This window comes from Heliangelus exortis, chromosome 1 (genome assembly GCF_036169615.1).
Source record: "Heliangelus exortis chromosome 1, bHelExo1.hap1, whole genome shotgun sequence".
Lineage (NCBI taxonomy): Eukaryota > Metazoa > Chordata > Aves > Apodiformes > Trochilidae > Heliangelus > Heliangelus exortis.
This window is the reverse complement of record NC_092422.1, coordinates 146,434,210-146,448,378: the sequence shown is the minus strand read 5'-3', so window position 1 is coordinate 146,448,378 and position 14,169 is coordinate 146,434,210. Positions and strand designations below refer to the sequence as shown.

Below are 14,169 nucleotides of genomic sequence, written 5' to 3'. Positions count from 1 at the left end.
CCTGAGGTTATTACCAGATGCAGTTCATACATAATGGCAAGTTCAGTCTGCATTTAACAAAGACTGAGGCAAATGTTCCACATCATACGGAATAGTGTTTTATGCACTCCTGGCATTGCTTAAGCCAGGTCAGTTATTACTCTTCTCTGTTCCCTGTAAAATGTCAAAGTACACTTCCCAGCACTCAACTCTGGCAAGGAAAAGCCCTGTTTAAAGGTTTTTTAGTTTTCCTAACAAGATATGGAGTGTTAGGGAGCTAAGTATACTTTGGATTGTCTGTCATGGCACTGAGAAAAAGAATTCTGTTTTCTTTGAGCCACAGATTGTAAAGAGTATGAAAAAGCTCCAAAGTGACACTAATGTTTTGAAGTTACTATAACCTCAAATTATGTTTACTACTGTCAGGCTATGTGTGCCTTTTGGGCTGTAAGGACACTTAGAGGTCCCTACAGGCCAAACTGTTTTACTTCCAAAAAACTTTCTTGCAGTAGGCAAAAGTTTAAGAGCTGTCTTTAAAGCGCTACTGATAGGGTAGGATCAAAATACAGAATGACTTCCAGTAAGTGCCTGCCACATGGACAGTTTTCTACCTAAAAGCATCTTCCTGATTTTGCAAGCTGAAGAGCAGGGAATGGAAAAACATGAGAAAAAGGTCATATTCACAATCAAAGCTGAAGCTATGGCTTACAATAAAGTGTCAAACTAATATTAAAACGCACCAAGGACAGAAGACACACAGCCTGAAAGCAGACATGTACTCATGGTAATCTCTGTGGTGAGTGCAAGACAGGGAGATTGCTACTGCTGATGTCTTTTTTTTCTACAAACAGAAACAAGCACCTGTGGTACTAAGGCTGCAGAGAAGCCCTTTGTTTTGCATGAGGATCTCTCTCTTTGCTCTTTTAGGTGTGATGTTCATTTAATATTCTACTGGGTGCATCATCAACAACTATAATACAGCAATAATCAATACCTAGTAGCTTAGGCTTAAATTCACTCAGCACACACCTTAGTTTTACTGAGGTGGAAGTGATACATCCGAACATTTGGGCTGCATGACATGTCCGAGACCATAAAGTTTCTGACAAAGCATAACTGAGACCTCATAAATATGTAGGATGTATAAACTTGGACTTTCCAAATGAAATAAGGAAGGATTGATGCTACAGACATGTTAACAAAGTACCCCTATGTTTAGAGTTCACTGATTTAGGGGGAAAACAGCTTATCACCATTTTGGATATCACAGGTGCCATCTTCATACTTTCACTACTCAATGCATTTCGCTAATATTTGAAGTTTTACGACCCATGGTTTCCCTTTTCAGTTGTTTGCAAGAAGCTTGTTAAATACAAACTGACTTCAGTGATAAGTGCTTTAATAAATTTACCATAATCAAAGATTTCAAGTACATCAATTAATTCAGAAAACAACAGCACCTGTTAAACAGCTCTCATTAGGCTAAAAGATAATACTTTCTCACCTCATCAAGAAAACCAGAGGGTCCATCATGTACATTCCACAAACTGGTTGCTTACATTGACAAGATCAACACAGGGAGAAAATCCATCAACTGCAAATGAGTGAATTTAGAGTAATACACTGGGGTGTGGCTCCAGTGTTTGTAACCAGCACATACTAATGGGAACATGGACATACCACAACCCTGAAGAGGAAGTTCACTAAGAATCAGCAATCAGCAGCCAGCTTTCCACTCTAGCTTTCTTCAAAAAAACCCCCAACATGCATCAATCTTAACCTTATGACCTAGTTGCACTTCATTATTTCTCACAAAATCCCAAAATCAACATTACTGAAAAGTATTTAAACAGCGCATCACAGACTTTAATTCTGAATATTTCAAGTAAGGCACAGTAACACCTTAATGAAAATCATAGGTTATAACCTAAAATTTTATTGTATTTATTAAATAAGTAAAGCAAACCAAATAAACCTAGCACCTATGCTGCAGTAAACGCCTTGTCTTATCTACGTTATTGTAACAACCTCTTCTAACAGGGCAAAAGTAATAATTTCAGAGCAAATAAGGAGTTAACTAGAGAAGTAACAGAAAATTCTTGAGAAATTCAAGTTATTAAAACACACAGCCATTTCAGGAAGACAAATAGTTATTCAAGAAGTGTGCTTTTCTCCAAAACAAGTTACCAGTTTTGGAAAATGTTTATTTTCTGCAAATTCCTAACATTAATTTTTCCAGAAAGCTCCATTTTAAAAAGACTTATTCTTGCAACATATGGGTTTGAGGCAGGAGTGGAGGACAGGAGTCTTCTAAGATCTTGCTGTCACAAACTGAACTGAACTAAGATGATGTACTTTATATTACATACTATCTGCTGACAACATGCTTTGATAGGTAGAGATAAAGCACCACGCAGAGTTATCAGACTATACAAAAAGCCCACGGCACTATGAAGTTACCCACAGACAAAAATTACATAAAAATTAAGTAAAACGTAAGAAGTTAAAACCCCTAGAAACTCAAAACCCCTAGAAACTCAGGAGTGGCACTTTAGAATGTATGCAAGTCCCAGCTCCTTCCTGTTCCTCTAGGACAAAAGCATAACAGTGTTTGGAAGTTCCTCATACAAAGATGCTAGCTAGATATCAGTAACAGAATTCATCTTCCCTCCTCTTGACCCCATGCTTTACTTCAGTAACTCTGTTTAGCTATAAGACAATATAGGAGTGACAGTGAACCCCTATAGGTGCATCCTGTTCTCTGCATTGCAATAAACAGAGGATGATTTACAAATCTGCTTCTGAATTTTCAGACAAATTCTCTTCTTCCAGAATACTGAGGATTTCAGAATTTACAGGATTAGCAGCACTTCAACAGAACAAGCTTTTCTCTGCTCAGCTACAAGGTCAGATTAGCAACTGTTGGATGTGCCCTAAAGTTAACCATGAAACTATCCAGAGCTAAAGGTCATCAATTTATGCGAGATAATGATTTGCATGCACAGACCAGTCTCACTTAGAGGCAACACTTGAGCTATTAACTCACTCTTTCTTACAGACAGGTCTCTAATGATTCAAAATATGGGAGAACAAATATAATAGTTTAGAAACTGACTAAACAGACTGAGAGATTGAGGGACCAAACAAAAAATTTATTCTACAGTTAAGTATCCAACTTTGGTCATTATTTGAAGCAAGAGTACTTGCAGTGAGCTCTAACTTTTAAGTGTTTAGCTAAGTTCTTAGTATTTCTGAAAGGTTACTTAGTATCATCAATTTCTGGGCAAGTTATAAAGACTGGATACCAACAGCATCAGGTGTCTCAGATGCCTTTCCAAACACCTTTATAACAAACTCAAGACCACGTACACTTCCAAAGCTAAAGCTATTCTCAATATATAAAGGGATGAAAGCTCTCAGAGAAAAGTCAGCTATCTCCTGAACAGCTTGCTGCAAAGAATCTTCTTCCAAAGGAACATATTAAACTGGGTTGCATTTGAATGAAATTGCACTTGATTGTATCACACCCCTCTGCAGAGCCATCAGTTAAAACTCTACGCATTGTATAGTAAGATTTAATAGCAAAAGGGAGTGTATTTCCTTGTAAATCAGCTCCTGTGTTGCTCTAATATATTAAGGAGAATGCTTCCTTTGGACTATATTTAAATCTTTGTCTGATAACTGCCTATGTGACCCTACCACTATCACTTGCATCACTATCACTTTTAATTTTAACAGGGGCTTTATTGGTACAATCCTTAATGACAGAGGTATTTATATATAAATACATTAAAAGTACAAGCTGATTATAACTAAGGGTCATGAGCATTGAAGAAAAAGCATACTACAAACTCTCAAATGAGTTCTTGCACCTTGAGGTGCAAGTCCTTCTTGCCGCAGCAAATACTGGAGGCTACTGCTTCAAATGCTCAAGGTGGATGAAAGCTTTTAAATCACATCTGGAAGCTGGATGTCAGACTAAAAGCAAAGCAAAATTCATCATAATCCACTTAACAGACACACTCCATTGCTTCAACAGGATGAGTATGTCAAGTCCAAACATGCAAGTGTGCTCCAACATATTTAAACAGAACATCAAACAGAAGCTAGATATAACACTGCATGGCATAAATCCCAGGGTTGACAGACCTACATTCCTAAAGATAAAATTACTTCACAATACTACACCATGTAGAATTATGATTTTGCTGATCAAAAAATTTAAATTAAAATTTTATTTAAAAAAAAAAAACGTAAATGCACAGCTTCACAACTACCTTCCTTGTTAAGCACTGCTTGCATGCATACAGAAGGAAGCTATACAAAAGCTGGTCAAATAGGAGAGATGGACACTTAGTGGAACTAACAAAAATAGAGTATGAAGTTATTTTCAATTAAATTAATTCTGATGTTTTATGGAAAAAAAGATCCCTCACAATAGCATCCCTGAAGACTCAGACTGTAAAAGTCTGAAGGAGAAAAAAAGAAAATTACTTGTTTGCTTGAAATAAGGCTTCAGTTTAGAGCATCACTGAACAACTGCAGTATCAAAGTGTGGTACAAACCGTGCAGTTTAAAAGCAGTTAGTAGAAGGATGATCATCCCACACTTTTTGAGTGAAAATGAAATCAAGATACCAGAACACAGCCCCTCAGTAGAGTATGGGATTTCAGGTTTCATATTTGGAACATCTATGTACATAGTATAACACATCTAGGACAATAACAAGAGTGTGTCACACCACACACCCCTTATACCTCCAGGACAAGCTGCAGATTTAATAAACACACAGTATACACATCACCATGCATTAAACGAAGATATACTAGAAAGTGGGTTTTCAGAAGTGCTCTGCACTGCAGTGTTTTCAAAAGGCTAAAGATATTGCTCATCAAGGAGTTAAGAGTAAGCTGCATTTTTCTTCTCTTTGGCTGAAAACCAACACAGCGTCACAGCAAGAGTTTTGCTTACTTTAAATAGCGTATCTGGAACAACTGATAGGCCTTTATCGCTGCAAAACATCAGTAATTTGAAGCTGCCGTAGAAAATAACCAACTTAAAACATCAGCACACTGACTTTGCTAAAAGTACATTTTTCTAAAGCAAGACTCCTTACAGATTGCTATTGGACTTTTTAATTAAGCAAAATTAATTCTTCATGGAGTATTCTACACATACGCTCAATTACTCACATAATAGAAAGAAAACAACTCGGATGATAAAGGGCTGTTTACTCTAAAGAGCCAGACAGTATAAACCCTACAATACATAAATAACAAGGTTTGTTCTCAACACTTCAGCAACTGGTTTTGGAGTGCGTCTATTTCTGCTTTAAGAGCCTCTTTATACACAAGGTTTTATTTATTAACAAAATAACTGAAATGTTTTTAATATTCCATATGTCTTTCCTGCACTCCTTTTAAAGAATTACTCTTTCCAACTCTACCACAGACATCAAAAACATTACTTCCAGGTATGACAAAAAATTTCCAGTGCTAGCCACAGCTGGTAAAAAGGAACCTTTAGAGGAAATTAAGAGCTATAACCAAAGTTCAAGAGCCTAAGACCTGAGAGAATTTTCTCCCCTACTTCACTCCTTAAACGCTTCAGGGCTCTAGCAGATCAGTAGTTATTATTTCATTGCATGTTCACCCATGCATACCCAAGACACAGATAAAGGCTGTTTAGAGAATTGTGAAATGTGGGGAAAAAACAACCCAAGAATGGCAAAACATGTGATTAGAAATCCAGCTGTAATTAAAATGCCCAGTAATTTATCACACAAGAACATTTGTTGAGAGACAATTCTCTTCAGAACTTCAAGGTTATACATAATGATCAACTAACCTTGTTTTCCTCTACAAACTATTCAAATGTGCAGAAAGCTCCGTTGTCTGCAACTGTTGACCAAGAAAAACATTTTTGTGGTTCTGAAAGCCACGAAGTATGTAGATAAAGAAATTCATAACAAACAATATGGAACAGCAAACTGGTAACAGATAAAACAGAACCTCAATAAAGAATCTGTCTCTGCTCTAGGCTTAGAGGGAAACAAGACAGTTTTTTGACCAGGGAAGAGCTAATAATCCTCAATACCTAGACTTAAGATCTCTCTTCCACCGTAAGTACTTACCCCAGTATCATGCACTCTTTCAGGCCCTAAGTTCTCACTAAAGCCATGATTTCAGATGAAAAGAAGACAGACTACACAGCAAAAATACCTCTCGGTATCTTCTGCTAAGTGAACTCCACTTTGCACAAGACACTGCATTTCATCACACCATCCTAAAAGAACATCAAGCTACCTTGCTGTGCATACAGAAATACACCATGAGTCCCACTCTGCCACAGAGCACAGTGTCTGAAATGAACACAGGCTCTCTGGGAAAAGTGCCAGATATCAGTTACAGCAGCGTTTATTAGTCTGCAAGTGTAGCATCCATAAGCATTTGCCAGTATTGCTTTGTATTAGAAGATTAAGAGATATAAACTCTACCAGGTTTGTAATCTGAAATGGTTTGCATGTCAGGATAAAGTGATGCTTTCTGCACTAGATCTGTGCTACTCTTACTGGTCTTGACATCAGCATCACAAATAAAACTAAGTGGGCCTCTGGAAGTCACCTGGAGTCTGGGCTAACCCCTCACTTTAAAGAGAGGCATCCAGAAGGTTGGCTCAGTACCTAGTAACATTCTGAGAATCTCCAAGGACAGAGACACTACCCACCACTGTATAGAGCCTATTCCCTTTTTGTTTTGCTTAAAAAATTAACCAACCAACCAAACAAACAAACAAACCCACTGATTGCATTTTCCTCCCCCAGTATGTAATCAGAATTTCTCCCCTGCAACCTGGGTTCACTGTCTTGTTTTATCACTGTCTCACCTCTGGGAAGAGTCTGTTTCTCTATACCAGCTCATTAAGCAGCTGAAGACTTTACTAACTTTAGCTTCCTTAGCCTTCTATTTGTAAGGCTGAACAGATCCAGCCCTCTCAGCCTCTCCTTGTGCAAGACATGCTTCAGAACACCAATCATCCTAGCAGACATGTAGTATTTTAAAGTCTTTCCTGTGTAAGATCCAGAACTGGACAGAGTATGTCAAAGGTGGACTTGTAAGTGTCACACAGAGAAGAACCACTTCTGGACCCACTGCCTGTACTCTTGCTAATACAGCCCAGCACGTGGACAGCTTCTGAACAGCACGAACACCCTCCTGATTTACTTTCTACTTTTTTTTTTGGTGGTTTTTTTCCTATCAGGACCTTCGAGTGTTTATTATGTAGAGCTACTTTCTTGTCAGTGGATGCCTAACCTATGCTATAAAAAAGGGTTATTTTGCCCCCTCCACAGTATTTTCCATTTACATTTGTTGAGTTTCAATATTTCTGTCAAGACTGTTTTCTCCAGACTACCAACCTCCCCCTTAATAGCAAGTTTACCCCCTCAGAGGTGTCAACCACTCAGCCCAGTTCAGCATTATCTTCAAATGTGCTGAGGGTACATAACATCCCATTGACAAGGTCAGTAATACAGATACTGAACATTTTTTTTATCAGCCCCAGCACTGACTCCCATGGAGTCACTACTTAGCTGCCAGTGAACTTTGCATCCCTGACCATAACCAACTCTTCAGCATAGACTCTGGCAATGCATCTCAGGAATCTTTAAAAAAAAAAAAAAATAAAAAATATATATATATTACATTAGGGTAGAACAAATGAGTATTTCTGTGCTTGGTGCTCCAGTGAGCAGGGAACTTGCTACAGATGTTTTCTGCAGAAGAACTGCAACAGAATCTTGCATATGAATGGGCATATGAATGCCCTCTTCTTGGGTGCCTCTATCAGTATATCACTGAATTCTGCAGCCCAGATCAACTCTACAAGTCAAGCTCAAAGCTCTGTTGGCAGCTTTACCGATGCCTCACTGGGGCTTTGAATTGTTCACAAATTGTGACATGAATGAAGTTGATGAGCATTACTGCCATCTTAACACATCCCAGTATGCATGTATGGAAAGTGCTATAAAAAACCTGTTTACTGTTTATCTGACTGCACTTTAAAAGCAAATGCTAACTTCTGTTTATGGTACAAAAAGCATATTAACAACAGCAGCTCTGTACCTTTTTAGATTACAAACTTCTGTCTTAAACACCAAGGATATAATTTTTTGAACACACACACAAAAAAAGCCCCAGCAAACTAATCTATTTGCTATGGTAACTGTCATAATTTGCACAATTACAACAGTTGTTTTAATGTCAGAATGTGACATTTTGAGAAAAAATACCGAAAGAGTATAATATAATTGAATTAAAAGAACCATTTTCTGACTACCATTTGTGGCACCAGCACAGGACATGTAGATAGTAAAAAAAACTGGATCATACAGAATCTTTGACAACAGAAGTTACCTTTAAAACAAACTTCAATGTTTCTTGGTTTATGACTGACATTTTTGTGTTTCTCAGTTAGAAAAAAATTCTACCCAAAACCTAGCCTGCTAAAGATGCAAACTATTTGGAAATACAGGAAAGATTTTTAGGGAAAGGTGGAAATAAAGCAAACATTAGGTAATACCATGCAACAGTGTTATTGCTGCAATTTCACACACTTTAAAATATTAGAAGTTTTTTTAACTTCCATGGTATTACACTTGAGGAGGGATCAAGAAAAAAACAAGTATACATATGAGTGAAGCAGTTTCTATTTAGTGACAGCTGTATTACTGAAAAAACCCACTAAACCCAAAACACAACAACCAATCCCAGACTTCTAAGCATTCTGCTTAATAGTATCTTCTAATGAATGATGAGATTCCTGGAATTTCACCTGCCTGGGCATATTACAAGGCTACCCTTCCAGCATCAGAATGGTGTAACTTATACTTCATTTCATAAGCAATCTGTTTGATTACTTTTATTCAGTTTCCAGAGAAACACTCTAAATTCACTTGCTATAAACCCCAAAACACTTTATGCAAGTTAATTAATAGCCTGACAAAGCACATTACATACCTCCATATCTGTATAATTTTGTAATACTTTCCATATACAGTTTTTCAGGGCACTTTAGTAATGAAAATAAAATTTATCAAACTGTCAGTCATTATTTTAATTATACTAAATCAAAATACTAAAGCAAGAATGTTTTTTATTTTATCAGTGGGAAATTAAGAACAAGATTTTCCACACAAAGTTGTTATTCATCTGTTGTAGACCAAGCTGGAAGAACCAGCAATCTAAGGTTGCTTGAACTAGATCCTAATTCATATAAGAAAAACAATTCTTGCAGCTTGCTATGATCTTCTTGGCAAAGTTATTTAAGGTTTATGTTTTCTATTCCAGTTATTGCTTATGGCATTATTTATTTTTAACAGGTAAGAACATCCATTCAGCAACTTCCTGCAAGTATTCAATTACAAAGTTTGAGGACTGTCATGATCTGTATCAGGAGCTCTAAATTAAAGGCAGAAAAAAAAAAGTAAGCTAGATATTTTCACGTGTGGGAAACACTGTATAAATCTTGCCAAATTACTGCCTCTTCAAACAAATCTATCTGTCTATGTTCCGTATATTCAGCTGCTGTTGGGCAGGTAAATTCTTAATATTCCATTACTACTAAGCATACTGCATAAACTAAGGCTTTTAACTGGGGTGGTATAAAGATATTTTTTTCCCCCCATAATTACTGTTCTTAAAGACTACAAACTATTGTTCATCCTCAGTACAAACACTTTTCTTCTTCATTTTACACCAGCTAAGCTGAGTGCAGCACTGAAGCAGAACTAAAGGAAAGTAAAAAGCCTCCAGGAATAAGCTATACAACCAGCAATAAAGCAGGTTAAAAGATCCAGGTGCTTTCAATTTCAATCTACCATAATGCAAATGCACAGATCAACACTTGCAATCAGCTATGCCTCACACTTCACTAGGTAAGTTGGTTCCTTCCTGAAGTACTTTAAATAAATATGGTTTAAAACAAGGAACTTCAAAACTGTTAAATGCTTTGTGCAATTAGTAAAATGCAGATGTAGCATCTCATATGAAGCCAAAGGATGAAACTAAAACTCTGCATTTGCATGCATGAAATACGGCAAATAACTTAATGCTATTGTGTCTTATATAATCAGAAAAATGGCCAACTGGTTAAGTCTTAAAGAGATGCATACTTTTCAAAAAGTTCGTATGTATCTTGTTATTGTAGTAACAGTGTATAATCATAACCTTCCCCTGTTAGATGACTGGAAAACCACACTACAGATTAATTATGTATATTGTTATGTAATGGCCAAATACTAGATGCTTCAAGAGTGGATTATCAATCTTGGCAATCACAAAGCTCAAACACAGTACTGTCGGAATAAGAACTTGTTTACCAGCTAAATATCATGGATTAGTGAGCGAGTTCTTAGAATGCAATAAAGCTTACATACACTCACTTCACTGTGCAGCTGGGGCTTAGCACTGTGCACACCGAACTTCAGTAAGAAATATCTGTAACAGGCAAAATTCAGTCTGGTCAGTGACCAGATAATTCACGATCAAGTTCTCATACTGACTCTAAAACAACTTTTGCATCGATTTTGTTCTCACCCTCTGCTACTTTTAATGATCATAGAATCACAGAATTGGCTGGGTTGGAAGGGACCTCAGAGATCATCAAGTCCAACCCTTGATCCACTACCGCTGCAGTTACCAGACCATGGCACTGAGTGCCACATCCAGTCTCTTTTTAAATATCTCCAGGGACGGAGAATCCACCACTTCCCAGGGCAGCCCATTCCAATGCCTGATCACCCTCTCAGTAAAGAAATTCTTTCTAATGATGTATTTCCTTAAGAAATACCAGCTATGTTTAGCAGCTCAGTGAAGTTGTGGTGGTTTTGTTTGGCTGGTTTTTTTCATATAGAATTGACTTGAGGGAGGGAAAGAAGATCTTTAATAATACATGCCACACTGCACAGAGCTTTCCCAGGATATGTTACAAAACAAGACACTGCATAGCCTGCTCAAGGTTACAGAATGACTCCATTGCTCACTCTGAATTAAAACCTGGTATCCTTCTGACTCCTCCTGTATTTTCACTAATAAAATAATGCCACTACTGAACAGAGTACTGTGCACAGCTCCTTTCATCACACGTGTCCAAGGTCTTCACAAATACTAATTAAGCATTGCAACAACACTAAGAAGTATGTAAAATTTAATTCTTCACATGAGTAAACCCAAGCAAAGAATTGAATCAAAGTCATACAACAAGTCAGTAGCATGGAGAATAAATGGCTCTTGCAATTAAGGAACACTCCATTAGAAACAAGGACTTAATTAGTACTCCAAATGTGATGTGAACTGTACAGCCCTTGATTACCAATACATTACTAAAAAGCCTTGGTCATGCTCAATCCTGTAAAGATCACATGGAATTCCAGGCAGCATTCTCAAGAAGACACAACGTTTGTTTTACTTCCTCCAGACACAGAAAACAGTTCTCATGAGATTCTTAGTAAAATTCTGCTTTTCTTCTCTGGTAACTTTCCTTAGAGAACACAGGTCAGAGTATGATATGCTTGGAACTTAAAATTCACAATTAACATCAAGCTGAGACACAACCTAAACATTAATTCACAAATTAAAGCGACCCAATGAAAGTAAGCTACTACCTAACAGTGATGGACTCCAGTAATTAGTGAAATGAAGTATCAATTTCTATAAACAACTTGCCATCCATTCTCAAAAGTAAACTTTAGGAGTCCAAAAATAATGTTTTCAGGGAACTATAGAATAGCAGTCACTTCAATCAAGTACTTCAGCGACCTACAACTTCATGCCATGTGTTACCTGATCTAGTGGGAGGTCTCCCGGCCCATGGCAGGGGGGTTGGAACCAGATGATCTTAAAGGTCCCTTCCAACCCTGAAAATTCTATGATCCTATGTGCACACTTAGACTGCTACAGGCATTATTCACGTGTTTTAATTACTTTTTCCAATGATGATAACTATCATGAGACACCAAACCATAACCCTCATTGTTCCAGCATGAATCAATCATGCTTAAATATAACAAAGTTGATTTGCTCCTATGTGCTGCCACATTTGCAGACTTTAATGATAGGAGTCAGATGAACTGTTAAATTCTAACATTCCTGTTAACCTACTGAAAAGGCGCCAAAGGTGACAAGCTCTGAGCTCCATCAGAAATTCTATTTTAAATTCAGTTTGTGAATCTAACATAAATATGACCACAAAAAACACCTGTTCTGGAGAAAGACTACTGTTTTCTACTTAAGACAAAACAAATCAAAAGTTGCACTAAAAACAACAAAAAAACCCACTTGCAGATTACCTTCACAGTGAACTGTATGTTAAAAAAGCCACCATCGCTGGTCCAATGTCAATAGAGAAAGAAAATGAAAAACAGTGTAATTCATATTTAAGCTCAGCAGCAATTTTTTTTTGTTAGGTTGTTTGGGAGTTTGTTGGTTTGATTTTTTTTTTTAAGGCTCAAGCACAAATTTTACTTCCCACCAAAATACCAAGATTCAGTGAAGGCTGAGAAATAGATGGCAGAATGAAAACCAGGTTTTTTTAATGTGTGTTCTAAATTACGTTACGATTCAAGCATTATGCCCTCAACAGAAGACTGATGAGATTTAACAGCTAGGCTTCAATAAAGTGTGCACTACCCCCAGTAATTCCTTGGAAATCAACAGCCTACAAGTTGATGAGTTTTCCTGGGTTAAACTAGTTACCCAACCTTCAACTAAAAGGTCATGAAGATCCTCATCGATTCATTGCTGCTTAGAAATATGACCAAGTTCAAGATCAAATACCCCTGAGATGTGTCCAAATGTCCTTGGAACCAAAGAGGGAGCAACCATTCTGTCTGCCACCACAGCAGCTTCACGGGACTGGTGGTAGCAGTGTACACACTCCAGACAAATCATAACCTTAGGCAAGTAATTCTCCAAGTCTGGAAAAGCACAGGTATGTGATCCTTTTGTTACAACTGTTTTGATTTTAACGATGAGACAAAAATCTCTGTGGCTTATTCAGTTCTCAATATTATATACACAAAGGTGCTGATCCCTAACTTCTAACTCCTATCATGGATCATAGCTATCCCATGCAAAACATGTAATTGTGTTGGAGCACGTTCTTACTTTTAAGAGACTCTCTGTAAGTCATGGAGGACCATTTGTATATGAAGGAAGGAACTAGAACTACACTGTTACAGATCATGGTTGTACCTGAGGTCATCAAGATTGCAACTGGACAAGAATAAATTCACAACTTGCCATGCCAGTATGACAGATACAGTAACTGCTGTTATCACTAAAACATCCTAATTTATAAAGCTGCTATTCAATATTTGTCGCTTACAGGGTAATTAGATGATGAAAAACTAAAACCCAGTGAAATAGCAGTGCTTAATTTTAAAACAAGTGTTTCACAACAAAAAAAGCTTAAATACATTTACCACTTTAAGTCTCTAATTGAAACAGACTGTTCTGTCACACATCAACTTTGGCATGTATTTACATACTCTCTACAATATACAAACTAATGAAACTTCCTCCCTCCCTACTTTTGTGTGAAGATTTAAACACTGATAAGTTACCTTGACAAATTAAAGCAAGTCAGCTGTCTCCTTTAAGCATCTTTTAGAATCAGATACACACCACCATTCATACAAGAGAGTGGTATTCGTGAGATGTATACATGACACTGAGCAATTATGGGAACAGTGAGCAATTTTCTTAAGAGACCAAGGCCTCTTGTTCTGTGGCTTGCACCTGCTGTTAGGGCAGACAGGCAGGGATCAGGTCTCATAAAAGCCTCAATGCGGGTGAGAAACTGCAGACCCTGCTCAAAACCAGGTAAAACACAAGTGCATTAAGTCCTCTCCTTGCTGCATTGCTACAGATATTGTGAAGGCCAAAATGTGAGAATTAAGTGGGATAAAATGTAAGTGATTAAATGACAGGTGTGGACTTTACTATGGAATTTTATAATGCTTGCAATCCATAAAGAAAATTGGATTCTATTCCACAGCAGCTCAGTGAAAATAAAGAAATATGCTAGACTTGATACCTACTCTTAAGGCAACTAGACCTTTGAGACACTGAAAAATGACCGTGTTTGATTCTTAAAAAACCTTCAGACATATTAAGCACACAGACTCTGTGC

General features: G+C 37.3%; 1 protein-coding gene across 37 annotated transcripts in view; it reads right to left on the bottom strand.

Annotated features, from left to right (window-relative positions):
* TNRC6B (trinucleotide repeat containing adaptor 6B) overlaps positions 1-14,169 on the bottom strand; it is a 142,840-nt gene that overhangs the window by 59,518 nt on the left and 69,153 nt on the right. For 2 of the 37 annotated variants that reach the window (XM_071731610.1, XM_071731629.1), the window contains exon 1: positions 4,728-4,889. The exons of 33 other annotated variants lie outside the window; for them this stretch is intronic. Coding sequence is in view for 1 of the 4 variants with exons in the window: in XM_071731484.1 (XP_071587585.1) it covers positions 6,113-6,123 (11 nt within the window). In the remaining 3 variants the exon portion in view is untranslated. Of the gene's footprint in view, positions 1-4,727; positions 4,894-6,112; positions 6,324-14,169 lie in introns of those variants that run through there. 2 more of the 37 variants (XM_071731484.1, XM_071731503.1) reach the window with 2 other exon arrangements.